The sequence below is a fragment of the Gobio gobio genome, assembly GCF_949357685.1.
Source record: "Gobio gobio genome assembly, chromosome: 12".
Taxonomy (NCBI): domain Eukaryota; kingdom Metazoa; phylum Chordata; class Actinopteri; order Cypriniformes; family Gobionidae; genus Gobio; species Gobio gobio.
In genome coordinates, this window is record NC_137105.1 from 12,652,057 (window position 1) to 12,670,153 (window position 18,097).

The 18,097-nt window shown below is 41.1% G+C and overlaps 1 protein-coding gene across 2 annotated transcripts; it reads right to left on the reverse strand.

Moving 5' to 3' along the window:
* Positions 1-644: 644 nt before the first annotated feature.
* scara3 (scavenger receptor class A, member 3) lies at positions 645-17,601 on the reverse strand. Of its 2 annotated transcripts, XR_013817621.1 has the most exons (8): positions 17,259-17,601; positions 9,903-9,938; positions 9,530-9,574; positions 8,903-9,022; positions 6,229-6,309; positions 4,559-5,602; positions 2,747-4,318; positions 645-2,666 (listed from the first exon to the last, which is right to left on the reverse strand). XR_013817621.1 is itself a non-coding variant. In XM_079831100.1 (7 exons), the coding sequence occupies exons 1-7, from the start codon at positions 17,263-17,265 to the stop codon at positions 3,882-3,884; spliced, it is 1,770 nt and encodes a 589-aa protein (XP_079687226.1). In that variant the 5' UTR covers positions 17,266-17,601; the 3' UTR covers positions 947-3,881. The 2 variants fall into 2 exon arrangements, 1 of the variants encoding a protein (XP_079687226.1); XM_079831100.1 differs by having other exon boundaries at positions 947-4,318.
* Between the last annotated feature and the right edge of the window lie 496 nt (positions 17,602-18,097).

Sequence of the window (18,097 nt, forward strand, 5' to 3'; positions counted from 1 at the left end):
TGCCATCAAGGTTTAATAATTCAGCTGGTTCACACACAGTAACTATTATGTTGTCATTCCCACAAGGAATCAATTTCCTTTGAAAAGCTATTTGGCACCCAAATTTTCTGGATCAAAATTGTGAATTGTGAAAATTGTAAACAGCAAGCTGCAGATGAAGGCTGAAGATCAATTCGCAGAGTAATGAACCTGAGAAAGAAATAATGGGATTGAGGAATAAACAGATTTCTTAAAGAAACAAAAGGAACTGGGATTTACTGGAATTAGGGATCTCACACCACATTTAAATGTCAATCATCTTATGCTAATGGTTTGTTTTCTTATTAAAACTTAGCCGTGATACGAGAGAAGGTAAACCTAAACTATATAAAAAGAAACTCATTGCATTAATATATGTCAAGAGATGAAACATAAAGGTAATTTAGTGACATGCTAATCAGACTTTGCTTTCTAACATAGACACTTTTGATCATGTAGATCTTATTTTAGCTTTGCACTTGCTTTTGATATGCTCTCTTTGCCGAAATGAGCCATATAATGATCCATCAAATGGAACTGACCTTTTCACTGTAGCTATGATGGTGATTTATTGTCACATGTGGAAACCGTTTAAGCTTGCTAGTAGTCAGATATCACAGAGGCTTCTCATCACCACATGCAACACTTTAATGAAAGAAAAGCTTATTTGCCCATGCAGCTGGCACAAGTTGTTTTAACACCTAAATAAAACAGCCCATAAATACTGCAGTTTGGTATATTGTTTCTGAAATAGAAACACATTATATTGGCAATTTACATTTACTTAAAGCGGAAACTTCCAGTTAGGTATTCTATGTTTCCAAAATCATTTATTTTGGTTGTATAAAAGAAAGTTGCAGTTTAGTGCTGGTCACTTTTCTCAATTCAAATCCATAAACTGCACATGTTGTTTTGATTTTTTAAAATTATAGGTGGAGTTTTTGGAACATTTTAAAAATTCAACACTGTGAAATGTTAAGAACATTTTGTAATTGCTGGGTTGATAGCTAATTATGGAAATGCATTTTTCTTATTTGTTTCATGATGTTAGTATGGAATGGCAAAAACGGTATTTGCTTAGTGAACTTAAAAATGCTAAACATGCTCTTTTTTCTTATATTTTTATAACCCTTTATTGTTGGGCAAAGATAATTAACTGTATGCTAACACATCATGAAGTCCTACTCAAACACATTAATCATTGCATAAAATTACACCTGTTAAAATGATCCATATTTACAAATTGGAAAATCAAACCAATATGAACACTAAAACTTAAAAGTTGCACAGTTCGTAGCCAATGAATAAAAATGGTCTGTACAGTTCACAATGCTCATTGCCTTGGTTTTCGCAGGTTCATGCAATTCAAGCAAATGTAAAATGATGTGTTCACTTGTACTTTTCGTGTGTTTCATTAAAGGGCTAGTTCACCCAAAAATGAAAGTTCTGTCATTAATTACTCACCCTCATGTCGTTCCAAACCCGTTTTGGAACACAAATAAAGCTTTTTGATGAAATCTGAGAGCTTTCTGTACAGCATACACAACTACCACTTTGACGCTTCAAAAAATCCATAAAGAGATCGTAAAACTAATCCATATGAATTGTGGTTGAATTTTTTGGCATTTTCTGAGGAGACACGATCGCTTTATATGATGAACAGATTAAATTTAAGCTTTTATTATAAACATTCAACAACACATCAGTTGTGGTAAACGGAAGCTCAAGCATGTTCGCTTGACGTGTGAGAACCAATGAGGTTCATTCTCGTGTTACGCAGCAGGTATGAGTTTCTGCAAGAGGTTTGTTCTCTCGCATCAAGCAGGTTCAGTTGAGCTTCTTTTTATGTTCGCTGGTCAATGTTTAAATTTGATTCAAATCCAGTCAGTCAGGTCCACTTAAGTCAAAAACACCATAGACAAACTTTTAGTCAACGTTTTATTAGCATATGTTGCAAAAATTTACATTTGGCGATATGGCTCTGTTCTAAATTCCCCATCCTTTTCATGAGCTCCATAAAAAGCCAAGACAGGGAACAGCAGCAGATTCCGGGGACAACCTCCCTTTTTTTTTTTTTACTGGGAGGGCAGCAAAATCCCCCATTTAGAATAGAGTATGCATCAATGACAACAGAGGGACATTGATTAAGTTAAACACAGTTTAAGGAGGAGCTGGGTTGCAAAGCAGCGTGCAGCAAAAGCTGCCAAGCAGCCAGATTGAACTGATGCTATGCTTAAGTAAGGCCCCTGTTTGAAGAATCTTAAAGGGGTGATGAACTGAGAAATCAATTTTCCCTTAAGCTTTTGATATATAAAAGGTCATGGTAATATAAGAATATCCTGTAAGTTTCAGAGCTGAAAACTTCCTTGTTAGTCAAAGAAAAGTTTTTATTGACACCAGGCCCAGAAAACGAGAGCTCTCAGAATATACTGATCTCTTACGCAATAGGACCTAGACGCCGCCTCTACAGATATGCTTCTGTAGCCCCGCCCACCGACTCGTGAGCTAAGGATCGATCGTCCCTGCATAAGCTTCCTTCACTTATGTGAGTAGGCTAAAACATGTTTTTTATATGTGTTAGTTTTGCATAACATTACAGATCGTTTGGAATCTATTGATATCTATTGACCTTAGCACGCTGTCACAGGGTGGAGAAGGTGTTATTGAATTGGTTCACTCATGATTGTTTTTCAGAAAAGCCTCAAAACCATTACTTATTCATTATGATGTTTTTGAATGTAAAAACCACACAAACGTCATAAGTTGACCTCAGACAACAGTATAAAAAAATGTCAAAAGCCAGTTCATGACACCTTTAAATGAGAGTTTGTAGTGAAGTGAAGTGACGCGTGGCCAAGTATGGTGACCTATACTTGGAATTTGTGCTCTGAATTTAACCCATCCAAGTGCACACACACAGTAGTGAACACACACCCAGAGCAGTGGGCAGCCATATTGCTGTGGCGCCCGGGAGCAGTTGGGGGTTCGCTGGCTTGCTCAAGGGTCTCACCTCAGTTGTGGTATTGAGGGTGGAGAAGAGCGCTGGTTATTTTTCCAATCAGCTGACAGCGGAGCTTGACTACATGGCCTGCCTGAACTAACGCAGAATGCTTGATTTAATGAACTTTTTGAAGTGTCAAAAGTGGTAGTTGTGTAGCTGTCAACGGAGGGACAGAAAGCTCTCAGATTTCATAAACAAAATCTTCATTTGTGTTCCAAAGATGAATGCAAGTCTTATGGGTTTGGAACAACATTTATTGAAAGAATTACAATTAATTACAATATTTTTTTGGGTGAACTATCCCTTTCAATTTATACCTACCTTTGAAGAGTGAAAATATTTGGTTTACTTGAACTCATAATAAAAATCATGTTTCAGAGTACCTGCTCTGAATTTTCTGGGATTATGATGCAAATACAAAATGGAAAATGTTGCTCTACTGCTAAATACACTCAATAAAAACCAAAAGTCTGATTTGTCGAACGTTTATCTGTCTTCAAATACTGATGCTGGCTGATAATTGATTCTACGGCATGGTGCCTAGTACAATTAATGGTTTCATAGCAGCCTGGCTGTGTAACCATTGGTAAAACAAGATTATTGTGAAGTGGCTCATATAGAATTGTGCTTGAGCTAAGTGTGTTGAAAGCCTATACATAGTGTATTGTTGTTCAGAGCAAGCTCCATGTTCGGGGAATGTGCATGTGGGCCTCCAAGATTCCAAAGAGTCCCCAACATCGTCTTGTTTAGAGAGAGATCTCCAAGTCGACGTCTACCACCATCTACTGCAGGAAACATCATAACTCTGTCCAGAAAGGCAGTCAGTGTATCACCATTTGGGTTACGTTTAAGTTGTATCTGTTCATGACTTCTGGGCAGGCTCCCCTGGTGGTCCAGGTGTTCCAGGTGGCCCCTGTGGTCCTATAGGGCCCTGTATTCCTCCCGGTCCTGAAGGTCCATGTACCCCTGGGAGTCCAGCTTGTCCCCGGATTCCTGGCGGTCCTTTGAGGCCAGAAATTCCATCCTTCCCAGGAGCCCCCATATCACCCTTCTGTCCTTTTTCACCCCGAGGCCCTGGTTGGCCTAAAGACCCTTTTTCTCCTTTAAGTCCTGGCCCACCTTTCATCCCAGAAGTTCCTTGCACACCTGTATCCCCCTTAATTCCCAGAGCGCCCTTTAATCCTTGAGGTCCACGATTTCCTGCAAGTCCCCTGTCTCCTTTCAGTCCAGATACACCTAGAGGTCCTTTGGCTCCCTGTTCTCCTCTGCTTCCCTTTGGACCTGGTGGACCAGGCATTCCTATAAAGAATCCAGAAAAAAACATTAGACTCTTCAAGAACATGTAAGTGAAGCTATTTTATAGACACTACAGCAGGGCTCTTAAAATCTGGCCCTAGAGGAACACTGTCCAGCAGAGTTTAACCCCCAAACCCTAATCAAACGCACCTGAACAAGCTAATCAAGCAGGTTTTGATCAGGGTTGGTGTATTAAACTCTGCAGGACAGTGGCTATTCAGGCTACTACAGGTAGACAACAACCTTTCAGGATAGTGAAGTTCTGGATCAGCTTTGCATGACTGGTGTCTACTAGCTTCATCTCCTCCATCACCAACGATAGGTTCCTCACGTCAGCTTCGAGGCGTACATTCAGCATCATGTACTGGAATCTCAGAGTGTCGGCTAGGTGAAGAAGAAGCAAGACTGTGTTGTTCAAGTTCTGCAAATCCTCTGTGTGACTGCCCATTCTGGATTGGCAAGAGGAACTCTCTATGTTGATATATTTGTACATGCTCTGAACATGGCTGACGGTTGCATTGATGCTGGAAGAAATTGTGTCAATCTCCATTTCAATGGAGTCTATTCTTGCATCCAATGTCACAAATCGTTCCCCGGTCCGGTTTTCGTAGTACTTCGTGTGGTACTGGTGGTCATGCATGTTCTCCTCGTGTTCATCAATGTAAGACGAGACATTGTCCAGTTGCATCTGAAGGTTCATGACTTGCAGAGTGAGGTCATGCACCATCTCTGAACTCATGCTGATACGCTGGTGAGTGGCAGAGACACCACTTTGAACAGCCCTCACGGTCTGCATGGTTACGCTGGCATTGGATTTCAGAGCACTTAAAATTCGGCTGTAATTCTGCCAGTCCGCTGTAATTTTTTGGAGCACCAAGGTCTCCTCTTCGGCCTTCCTCTGAAGAGCACCTATCCACAACGCACTAAGACCGACAGTGGTGTTGACTTGTTGCATTGTGGCCTTCAAATCATACTGATCCTCAACAAGGTTTTTCATCCCTTGATCAGTTTCATTAATGACAACCTGCCAGCCAGTTACCTGATCAAGGTATTGGCCCAGAGACTGGTTCATACGCTTAATGACGATTCCATAGGCCTGGAGGTCTCTCGTCATTCGGTTGCTGGATTGCATAAGACTTTGCTGAGATTGGGTCGCCTGGTCCAACTGCTGCTTTTGACTGAGTACCATCTTCTGGGTCTCTTCAAACTCCTTCTTCAGTCTGGCAATCTCCTCTTGGAATTGTGCAACATCTAAGCAGTTGGAATAGTTGTTTGCAGTGCTGATGTCTACAATAGAACCATTAAACCATGAATCTCTTGTAACAAAATACACTGCATAAAAATGCATTTGTGTTTTAAGAGTCTGAGCACTCTGTGTGCACAGCTGTTCCTTAGGTCATTATCTCGGTTATAAATTATTTCTCATGAGGTTTTACTTTCTGAGGGACTCACTGACCCCAGGAAGTGAACCAAGAGATTAGATAAACAAATTAGATAAATTTAGCAGGCCTATTTTAAACATAAGCAACTGTGTGAAAATATGTTTTTCTTTTTGCAGTTTCAACCTGTTGTTGATCAGTTTTTTTGTTGATAACTAAAACCATTAAAATCGTTTTCGGTAATTGATACAAAAAATTACCAAAATATTAGATTACAAACTTAAACGAAATGTTGCCATGGCAAGTTTAAACTGAGGTACTAAAATTAATAAAAATGAAATAAAAATGAATTAAAACTTTATAGAAATATAAAAAACATAAAAATGACAAAAGCACAGAGCAAAATGATTAAAACTTAAACAAAATTTCAAATTAAAAGTAATATACTACACTAGTATATAATTAATATTAAAATAGAACTGTAATGCTTAACAGTTCCCAAAAATGCTGGTACCGTAAAACAAGAATTCTTACCTTTTATACTCTCCTGGACTTTGGAAATGTGTTTGTGATAAAATGATTCCTCTTCAGATAAGTTGTCAACTCTCCTGAAGACTGACATGACAAATGTATTGATATTAAAACTGTGGTTTAAGAGAATTAGGTGATGTGTAACAAACAAACATACAAGCAAGCAAAAAAAAAATTCTAATCAAAAACGTGAAATTGCATAATATTGGAATGTTGGATCAGTTTAACCTCTGTTCCCTTAGAGAATTCACAGGTTTGGAATTCTTTTCTGAAGCTTTCGTCACAAGAATCAATCTTAGACTATGGGGACTGGTAAAGTGTAATGGACCCTTGCTTGTGGTTGTAATTTATTTTCCAGCTGTATGTCTGCATGTCACCTGCTGTATTTTAAAAAGGTGCTAAAAGGAAATTGCTAACATTTTGTCACTAAACAGAATGCTTGTGTTATTTGACTTCTATCGTGCAAACTTTAGATTCACTTCCTACATAAAATTCCTTAACATAATAACATGCATATTACACACATATCTGCTTTCATTTTTGAGGAGTTAAAGCAATATGAAACACATGTGTGTGTGGCATCATTTTGAAATATCTTGTAGCTAGGCCTGTTTTTCCTTTAAATGAACCATCATCTTGTCATCATACATTTTTCATCAAACCAAACAACATTCTCCTTGATTTATTTTGCCACAGTTTAGCTATGTTGTGACCTGATGTGGTAGTATTACATCCTGTCAGTGCGACAATGCTCACAAAGTTCTTGTTGGAGCCCCACTGCATTTGAAACATGGATTTGTTGTTGTGTGATATAATTATAAGGAGAGACTTGTGTAAAAGTCTTAAAGGCAAGGCTGTAACCATGTCTTAGACATTGGGGTGTTTCTTCGTTTTTTTGTTTGTTTGTTTGTTTTGCATGGAGAGGGGGGTATTGGTCTTATTGGTTTATTTAAAGGAATTCAATCATTAAAGGATTATAAGGGATTGATAATAAAGAAAAATAAATAAGAACGGTAACATTTCCAGTTCTGTTGTAGTTATAGCCCCGTTTCCACCGAAATTACCCGGAACAATTTGTACCAGGAACTTTTTTTACAGGAACTTTTTTCCCCCCAGACCTGCTAGTGTCTGCGTTTCCACTGCGGTCTGAAGTACCGTGAAGATTAGGCAAATTAGTCCGGTGATGTAGGACTGCGCTCGGCTGCTCCTCCCAGTTAGCGACGGACAGTAATAATATTTTGCGCGACACTGTCTGCAACCAAGTATGGAGGAGATGCAAGCAGCGCTGCTTTTTCAGTGCTGGTTATGTATTGGTTTACTAAAGAGGTCATTAACAAAACTGCGGAAAATAGACAAGCGCTGATACTAAAGCGTATTCTGAAAGCGCGTAAAGCTAGATTTAAAATAAGACAATGTTATTATCAGCTATCACGGACATTGACCATGCGATGGCTGAGACGAATGCGCGCCATCGGACAGAAAGAGCAAGACTGATATTTACTGAACGCAGAACGAACCTCACAAAATACTTTTAAAAATGCTGGTTGAAATAAAATGCTGCGTGAGTTCAACCAATCAGCATGTTCAGCGCCCCAGTCCCACCCCCGAAAGTTCCCGAACTTTGAAAAAGTACTACCTCGGGAGCAGGGCCGTTTGGAGGGGTAAATATTTACCCAGAACTTCATTTAGACCCTGGTTCCTGCGGTCGAAACACACCGCGGATCACCCCAAAGTTCCTAGTTCCTGGGGAAAGTTCCTGCGGTGGAAACGCGGCTTATGAAGTAAACTATTAGCAAATAATATTTAAAAAAAAAATTCACAAGCACATTCACTCTCATTTTCTTCTGCCTAATATGTAAAAATGCAAAACGTTTCTTGTCATGTCCAATTCAGCTATGATTTACATAAATAATGTCATATTTTCAATTCAAAATGTCGAAATTTCATAAAAAATTTAAAGTTTGCATCACTTGATATTACTGTTGGTCGCTGAACGTTTTTATCGTAAAATAGTTGTCAAATATGAAATGTTTAGCTACTTACATCTTACGACACACTCTTTCACTGCTATAACTAAAGTGTCGCGCTGGAATTAGGTAAGCCCCGCCTTCTTTGATTTGTTTGGCCATCTCACTCATTCTGAGGCAGACCAACTTAAAAATGTAACATTTGACTTTTGTCATCCTAGCAACAATAAGAGCGGTGTGTAATGGAGTAAAGCAAAGCAGCATCAACAGTATCAAATATTGGGCGGGACCCCTCATGTCTATGGTGGTAACGGCCCTGCTTGAAGGTATATTATTTGCAGTTATGTTATGCTTTCATGTTCATAAGTGGGGCAAAAGATTCAGATTTGGCATTTAACATCACACATGACGTGAGATTTAGTGTGTGGCTCCACACAGGGAAAGGATTTGGCCTGCTTCTATCAAATCCGGAGATTGTTGACTTTATGAGCATTATGCTGAATCAAAACCCACACTGCATGCTGTAACCATGTCCTACAATCCTTTTCTCTAGCCCATATCGGTCATTTCAGCAGTGTCTTCCTCAAATCCTCAAATTAACTTTATACATTGCTGGTTCAAGAACAAGTATTTATATCTACCTTTCAACTTTTTTTGAAAACACAGTTTATTATTAGTGATAGTGTGGCTGCAATGTCATGAAATCTTACCAAGGGATGCCAAGACAGCCACTGCAATGATGAGCAAAGCTAAAAAGCCATAGAGCATTTTGACAGCTAGCTGAAGAGAATGCGTCTGCTGACATTTCATACATCCTCCTCTTGCCCTTCCTGTGGACACAAAAAGACACTCAGTTCTCATAAAGAAACCTGGTATTCCTGGCAGATCTGAACTTTATCATAAATGAAACATTATATCCTAAGTGTTATATAAAAAATGTAAACCTGATCCCAGGCAGACTATTAACATCTAAATACACAGCTGTGCCTGAAAACAAAAACAACAGTAAAGAGACTAATAATTCAACCGAGCTTGCAAATTCTGTAAATTAAGCTTTTCAAAGTCTAAACGCTGTCAAGAACTGAACATTTAAAACAGATGTACAATAATCAATCATGAACCAAACAGTGGGGGATAAGTTTCGACACATGTACATACAAAGCTATAAGTCAGACCGTTGCTAAATATTTCATATTTGTGGAGATCACAAGCATTCAGGCACAATAAAACAAAATTCACTACTGTTTAACTCTCTTTTACGAACTCCATCTTTTGTACTTTGTGATGCCTCATTAATAAGAAGAGCAATACGCTTTAAGAAAGATGATTTTTCTAACCTCTCAAGGGAGGAATTTCCTCTTCTTCTCCGGTTAAGTCCTCCTCTACAAAGAGAAATTGCACAAAACACGAATAAGTCATGACTTTGCAATTCATAACATCATACTTAAATGTAATCATAATCCTATTAAATCATCGTTCATCGTATTGGCTAATCAAACACGGTTCCTTTTGAGACTCATCATTTACCTCCTGCACAGTACAAAAACATTGTACCGTCATATTTTCATCATGTCAGGTCTCTGACTTTAATTGCAGGTGATTATAAAAGGACAACTAGATCCACTGCAGGGATTAAGCACATATTTGGTCTTATGACTCTATATCAGGAGGATCCAAATAAAACTGAAAGAAGAGAAAGTCTCCACATACCATTAAAAAGCTGGTTCTCGTAGCCACAATAGCTATCTGCAAAAGAGGGGGAAAAGCAGCAGGGTTGATGTATGTGTTCACAAAATTAAGGTCAATAGAATGACAATGCATGAAGGAGAATGATAAGCACATTCACCAGAAACAATAAATCATAAACTAAAAGCAGACAAACTATAAGGCCTGCTTGCTAGTACTTCCTTCAAAAAACAAACCAGTGAACTTGGACCGTTTAATATGAGATCACTGTTGGAAATAACCTTATATTAGCACAATTACACGAAATTGGTGAGGGAAGTGTTTTTACTCAATTTGATAGGATCTTTTGGAGGATGTATTCCCCCTGGAAGGAATACAATTATAAATATATATATAAAATAATAATGAAATTAATAAATATCAAAATGTTTCTTGGCTGCAACACCAAGAGATAGTTGGCCAGGAGCTGCAGGCTTTGGGTGGGAAAAACCACAGCTGTTCTGGCCAAATGCCACAAAAATAAAGGTGTGGTGCAGGACATAGCTATGAATAGAATAAAGGATGAATGTTATTACATATAGCACAACATCTGGAAAAGAATTGTCAGCAAAGGGTTATCCAGGCTAGGTTTATTTCAGCCACCCATGACGGTTATTAACCAAAATAGCTGATGACTACCTGGAAAAGTAGAACCAAAACATTGGATGAGGTGCTTCAAGTGAGGAAAAAACTGACTATATGCCATCAGAATATCCAAGAAGCTTTATCAACAAGGGACAAAAATCAAATGGAGTCTCCAAACTGAATCGTGAGGGAAGACCTTGTTAAGCCTGTTCTATTTTCTATCTGAGATACTTGAGCACAAACATCCAGAAGTGTTATGGTCTTTAAGACCACAGAGCTTACTATCCCATGGGAAGAAGGAATACACAACAAAAAGCATGAAAATGTTAAGGCGCCTCTGAAGGTTGCAAACTTATGTTCTGAAAAGTCATGGTGTGGCAAGCAGCGAGGCCGAGGGATCGTGAGAACGGGGCAAGGCCAGTGGTGTGAGTGATGATGAGCGCCAGCTGCGTGCCGCAACGGTCTCATGTCTCAAGGAGGAGCTTGGATGCATAAAAGGAGGAGCAACGACAATCAAGGACGAGAGAGGACCAGGCCTGGACTTTACATTGTGTTTTGTTATGTTTTATTATGTGTGTGCGTTGTTACTTTCATTTTGGCGTTTATTTCTTGATTAAAGTGTTGAACATTGGCCGGTTCCCGCCTCATCCTTCCCATAACAACGAACTTTATTACATTTGTGCCGAAACCCGGGAGGAAGGAGGGACATGCTGTCAGAGAGCCCTCGCTGCTGAGGGGGATCGCGGTGCTGAGGAGGTCAGGCAGCGCGGAAAAGTGAAGACCACGAGTGGCTGCCCCTTGGCGGTGGTGCTGGAGCGATTGAAGAACAGGTGGGATGGAGAGCTTGCTACCGTGCTCCTGGGTCGAGGTGGGGTGGCTGCCATCCGAGAGGGAGCAGAGGAGTTCCCGGCATTTGCCGCAGGCCGGAGCCTGCTGCCGTCCGCCATGTTTGGGTATGAGCAGGGGACGGGGAACACACTGCCGGGTGTTCTGAAACCGGAGGAGGCGGAGGAGGATCGAGGTGTCCACCGAGCGTCCAGTACCATCACATGGCACTGTGAGTGAGAGCCTCAGCTGGCTGAGGACTGAGCGGTAGTGTGACCGGAAACCCCTTTCCCTTTTCCTCTCTCCCCTCTCTCGTCTCTGTCGCTCCTTATGCTTCCGGCTCCTTTTCTCTCGCCTCGTCTGTTCTTACCCCCGCATGCCACAGCCACCGTGATCGGTAGAGCACAGTCTCGGGAGTATGTGGCAAGCAGCGAGGCCGAGGGACCGCGAGAACGGAGCGAGGCCGGTGGCATGAGTGATAATGAGTGCCAGCTGAGTTGCCCCACCTTGTGTCTCGAACACATAAAGCGGAGCGACGACAGTGAAGGACGAGAAAGGACCAGGCCTGGACTTTACGTTGTTTTTTGTTTATGTTTTATTATGTGTGTGCGACAGTCGTCCGTGAGGAGGTTGCCGTTTTTACTTTCATTTTGGTGTTTATTTCTTGATTAACGTTTTGACCGTTCGTCGGTTCCCGCCTCCTCCTTCCCATAATAAAAAACGTTTACAAAAGTACAAAGCAAACTACAAAATGAATGGTGACTCAGCGTCTCTATACCTTGCAGCTGGAGAGCACTGGGTTGGTACTGAAGTACTGAGTACAGAGTTGTTACTGGAGGTATGCCAGTCATCACTGCCAATGCTGTTAAACATCAAACTGTTTTCTCTTTATCGGACACTATTGTTCAGCAAGTACTTTTAAAATAACATCCCCCAACACCACAGTCTCAGGGAGTTTGCACCTGCTTCGTTTTCTGTTTGTTTAATATCTTGGGTCTGTATTTTTCAAACCTCAGGCACGTCTCGGAGCCATGCTTTGCATGCCAAACCTGCTAAGCTCATGGTGAGATTGTTTATACCTACTACCCAAGCCGCTGAGGTCAGGCCTACCAGAGCCAGAGTGCTAGAAGGGGCAAAAGCTTGATGAGGGAGAACATATCCCCACCAGTCCTGGCTACACAGGTGGCTCGGAGCAGGCGCAACCTTGGGTCTTGTGGTAGTGTGAGTGTTGCCAACAGTACAGAGGAAAAGGAGGGGACCATCCAGTCTGGTCTGGATGTCTGAATTCCCCTTGAAAACATTGCTTACATGGAAAGAAACATCGAAAGGCACTATGGCAGGGTCAAGTACTTGAAGTATGAAAAGAGACAGGATATTTAATTAGCTTGACGGGTTATTCAAGGATCTGGAGGAAATGGAAACTTTCTAGATTTCGTCAGAAGTCTGAGAGCATAAGGTGAATATGCCAGTGTTTATAAAGGGTGGGCAGTCAAAATTCAAAATACAGTTATATGATGTAAACAAATTTTAAACAAGAGGGCAGTCTTCAGTTTGCATGTTATGCAACAATATAATACAGTAAATGGGACTCATGGAAGTCAAAATCTGGCCACGTCTGCTGTTTTTTCTCTAAATGAACAGCATTTATTGACCTTAGCTTAGAACATGTCTTATATGGTGCGCTGTAAAAGAGTATGATCCATATCACATTAGCATGGACACAATTTAGGTAGCATTTGAAGGACACAATCTTAAAACAGTTATCAGTTATCTCAGGTGTATACACAAGAAATACAATCCACTTGGGCAGATGTTTTACAGTATGTTAACAACCAGCTATGAAAACAACATCTGTGTGCCCTGACCAAACATTAAAGGCTGAAATTTCATTCTGGGTCATCGAAACACTGAGGATAACTAAAACCACATGAATTACAATGGTGGCATGTAAATACTGATCTTAGAAAATAATATATTGTCAGTGCCCATTCTAAAGACTTGGCCACCAATAAGCACTTGCATCACTGCATCAAAACATGGTTGTCAACATATTTAGTCTTTTCTTCACAATATGTAATTTGTTATGAGGCATCCTTTCAGCTCATCCCCTTTTCCACAAATACAGCAAGGGCAGTGAATGTTTATACAACTCAAGAGTTGAGAACTCTTCTTGGATAACAAGGCTTAAGAGCAGAACTTCACAATGTCAAAAGTTTGAAGTTGACCTCTTCAACACCTTCTACAGTGGCCAAAGATTTCTGAGGATCTGCCTAATCCTTCAAATCTTGCAATGGAAAGCTACTTGATGAAATGTTCTCAAGGCTAACTTCTGGGGCTTTGATGTTTAAAAGAAAGAATTGGCGTAATATGACCTCTAAACTGTGGGTTCAAGAGTTTGTCTAGTGTTCCCATGCCTTTAAATGGATACACTTAACTGAAAAGCACCAAAACACAGGAAACATACAGTAATAGTGGTATTATGTGACCAGATGAATGCAGTGGGTATAAAACATCTGACAGGAACGCCAGGAACTAGAGATGGGAAGCCGAGGCAGAGGGCAGGGTCTTTCCAAACCACAGAAACTCAACCACAACTAATAAAGACAAGTGTCTCTACAGTTCTACTTGATGTACAACTGCTTTACACGCATTATAAAAAGTATGTGCAGTTCTACTAAAGAGTTCAATGAGAATAATGAAAACATTCCTACTGTATTTTGTAGTTTATGAAAATAAAGGAGTTTAAAAATGGAGGGGAATCTCACACATCCACTCCCATCTTTAGATATCTGCATGTTTACAGTCACACATGAATTACATTAAAATACATGTTCTGGGATGTTTAACAGCCTCTCAAAGACAACCTCATTAGGCTTTAATAATTTTTTTAACGGGTCCCACAATGTCTTCAATGCATAACCTGATTTCACAACATGTTGTGAAACAAGTGCAACATGTTCCTGGACCAATATCTGTGTTGATCCTGGAACAAGGTTCCAATCAACGAATCAGATTTGAGAGAGTTTAGAGTTTATGTCAACTTTAGGCTTACAACCAGGGTTAGGTGCTTCTACATCAGTGTTATTCACCTGTCATTTCACTCTGATTTTAGGGCTAACTTATGGGTAGGGTTAGGTTTTGGGGTGGGAATATGGTTAGGAATACATTTTCAGAAAGGAATGTTGTTCCAGGATCAACAAAACATGTTGACCCAGGAACATGTCTAACTCTGCAAAATCAGGACGTGCTATGTTCCAGTATTGTAGTACTCGAGACTCGGTCTCGAGACCATATTTTAAATGGTCTTAGTCTTGTCATGGACTCGTGTGCATTTGGACTTGGTATTGACTCGTACTTGAACATATTAGGAATTGGACTTATTCCCGAGTCCACTCGAGTCCCATTCGAAATATTTAATGATTAGTACTGTATCATAATATTTCTTTAAATTGATGTTTGATTGGCACGTCCAATGATTGGTGATTTTCTTGTGCACAACTGTGCATTACTTGAGACGTTAGTGCAAAGACTCCCGCCAGGTTCTCTCCCACCCCCGTGACCCGCCCGCTCTCGATTCTATTTTAAGCGGTGTCCACCTGCCATCCACCTGTAGTGGTACCACTTTCCAGAAAGTCACATTGCTACATTATTTCTCAACTGTGTTATTTTAATATATTTACTGTTTACAAAGTAGGACAAAAGTGTCACAGAGAAAACCAAATCTTGTTTAATTAAATAATAAAATGAATACAGATACGATGACTGATGACAGTGTCAACACTGAACATCTCCCCCCAAAAATGTCTAACAGAAGGCCGCCCGCCCTCTCTCCCTCGGGCACATTCACACTTTATTTTCTGCAGTCACTCTTGTGCACACCCTCGGTAACTAAAAAGTTAATTAAATTGATTCTAATGTTGTTTGTGGATTTTCTCTGGTCTCGACTCGGACTCAACCCTCTCTGAACTCGGTCTCGACTTGGACTCAACCCGCTCTGAACTCGGTTTCGACTTGGACTCAACCCTCTATGAACTCGGTCTCGACTTGGACTCAACCCTCTCTGAACTCGGTCTCGCCTCGGACTCAACCCTCTCTGAACTCGGTCTCGCCTCGGACTCAACCCTCTCTGAACTCGGTCTCAACTCGGACTCATCCCTCTCTGAACTCGGTCTCGACTCGGACTCAACACTCTCTGAACTCGGTCTCAACTCGGACTCATCCCTCTCTGAACTCGGTCTCGACTCGGACTCAACCCTCTCTGAACTCGGTCTCGACTCGGACTCAACCCTCTCTGAACTCGGTCTCAACTCGGACTCATCCCTCTCTGAACTCGGTCTCGACTCGGACTCAACCCTCTCTGAACTCGGTCTCAACTCGGACTCATCCCTCTCTGAACTCGGTCTCGACTTGGACTCAACCCGCTCTGAACTCGGTTTCGACTTGGACTCAACCCTCTATGAACTCGGTCTCGCCTCGGACTGAACCCTCTCTGAACTCGGTCTCAACTCGGACTCATCCCTCTCTGAACTCGGTCTCGACTCGGACTCAACCCTCTCTGAACTCGGTCTCAACTCGGACTCATCCCTCTCTGAACTCGGTCTCGACTTGGACTCAACCCGCTCTGAACTCGGTTTCGACTTGGACTCAACCCTCTATGAACTCGGTCTCGACTTGGACTCAACCCGCTCTGAACTCGGTTTCGACTTGGACTCAACCCTCTATGAACTCGGTCTCGACTCGGACTCAACCCTCTCTGAACTCGGTCTCAACTCGGACTCATCCCTCTCTGAACACGGTCTCGACTCGGACTCAACCCTCTCTGAACTCGGTCTCGACTCGGACTCAACCCTCTCTGAACTCGGTCTCGACTCGGACTCAACCCTCTCTGAACTCGGTCTCGCCTCGGACTCTACCCTCTCTGAACTCGGTCTCGACTCGGACTCATCCCTCTCTGAACTCGGTCTCGACTCGGACTCAACCCTCTCTGAACTCGGTCTCGACTCGGACTCAACCCTCTCTGAACTCGGTCTCGACTCGGACTCAACCCTCTCTGAACTCGGTCTCGACTTGGACTCAACCCTCTCTGAACTCGGTCTCGACTCGGACTCAACCCTCTCTGAACTCAGTCTCGACTCGGACTCAACCCTCTCTGAACTTGGCCTCGAATGAGCTGGTCTCGACTACAACACTGCTGTGTTCAATTATAAACAAATATGTTGAGCAAGAGTGTTTAATTAGATCTGATACACTTCAACTCGATGTAACCAAGAATAAGAAGAGCCTGTTTGCCCCGTTCAGTCGATTACAAATAGACTCATTGGTCAGATCTTGGGAAAACAGCTGAAGGGAATGTATGCGTGTGCGGTTAACACTGGCTCCACACCTGCTGCCCACACTTGAAGAATGAAGAACTTCCAGCACATCTCTCACAGCACGAGGAATGCATTAGGAGTCATGCTCTTTCATGAGTCTCTGGTTTATGCATTAAAAGAGAGAAACGTTTATCTTCATTTTGGATATGTTTCCTATAAATTCAAGATCCTACCAAAGGATGCAGACCCAGATGTTCCACTTGCCTTCAAAAAGAACTCACTCGGCTTTTATGAAAACCAAGGGTCTCATATTATTCTGTGTTGAATAAAACCAGCATCTAAAATGTCGCCACATCTGTATGGTTTAAGCGAAAATTTAATTGCAAATAGTGTCAAGCTGAGAGTGGTGAAGGTATGATGTATTTTGCTGTCAAAGTAACAGAACCACAAACTCGCATCCAACATCAACAGGTCCCTGCTTTTCTCTAGAGCCTCAGAGTTTCAGTTTTGAATGTGTGCTGTCAGCACGTTCATGTTAGCCAGTATTTACATGCATTTCTCACATGAATAAAACAAGCATTAGTCAAAGTATGAATCAATAAAAAGAAACATTGCTTACCTTTCATGTTGATTCTGTAAAACACCCCAGGTCAGTTTGGTAAAGATGAGTGTGGAGACTTGTGAGCAAATTTATTTCACCTGTTTGAATGTTCAAATTTGGGATGTATTTCAAAGACTCATCAGAATCCAGAGCATCAATCAAGAAGAATACTACAAAAAACAAGTCACTAAATCTCAGACTAATCCAAAGTTGAGGACACTTGTGGACACAGCATCCAACAGCTGTTGTGTCAAGAGGAACCCTCTATAACATGCTGCCTCTTTGCTATAGAACCAGTGGAAAGTAATACCTTGGACAGTAACCATGTGCAGCTTTGGCAAACATGCCGGAGAGAGGGAGTGATTGTTTCTGTGTGGGAAAGGGAGGGAGTCGACGAAGGAGGAGAAAAGGAGGTGGGACACGGTGCATGTGCTTCACTGAGTCAGTCTTGAGCACTGGCCTAATTGTTAACAAATGTCTGGTATTGGAGCAACAGGCACCTTTATCTTTTGTGGGCTCTTTTTGTTGAAGATTTACAAATTATGTTTGCCGTATGGAACAAAAGGGACATGCTGTTCTCGAAGAGTTTGTTGTTGAGAGGAGATCAATATTATTGTACTATTAATGCTTGTGAACACAAAGTGCAACTTCATACTTTTTGCACACTCTCAACTACAGACAGTGCATATATGCTTAAAATTATGTTTTTTGTTCTATTGAGCACTATTAGCATTCAGTTTGAAATTTATTCAAGTCATGTCTCTTTAAACAATGGAAATGAGAATTTGGTTCACAAAAAAAGTTTGGAAAATCTATAATGTAAATTTCATAGTAAATCCCAAAAACTGGGATTATTG

Bases quoted from the DNA above. Each gene is read 5' to 3' on its own strand.
- scara3 (XM_079831100.1), bottom strand. The intron at 9,575-9,902 runs GTATGTGGAGAC...TTCTCTTTGTAG, and splicing joins CGAGAACCAGCTTTTTAATG to AGGAGGACTTAACCGGAGAA. The intron at 5,603-6,228 runs GTAAGAATTCTT...GTTCTATTGTAG, and splicing joins AGTCCAGGAGAGTATAAAAG to ACATCAGCACTGCAAACAAC.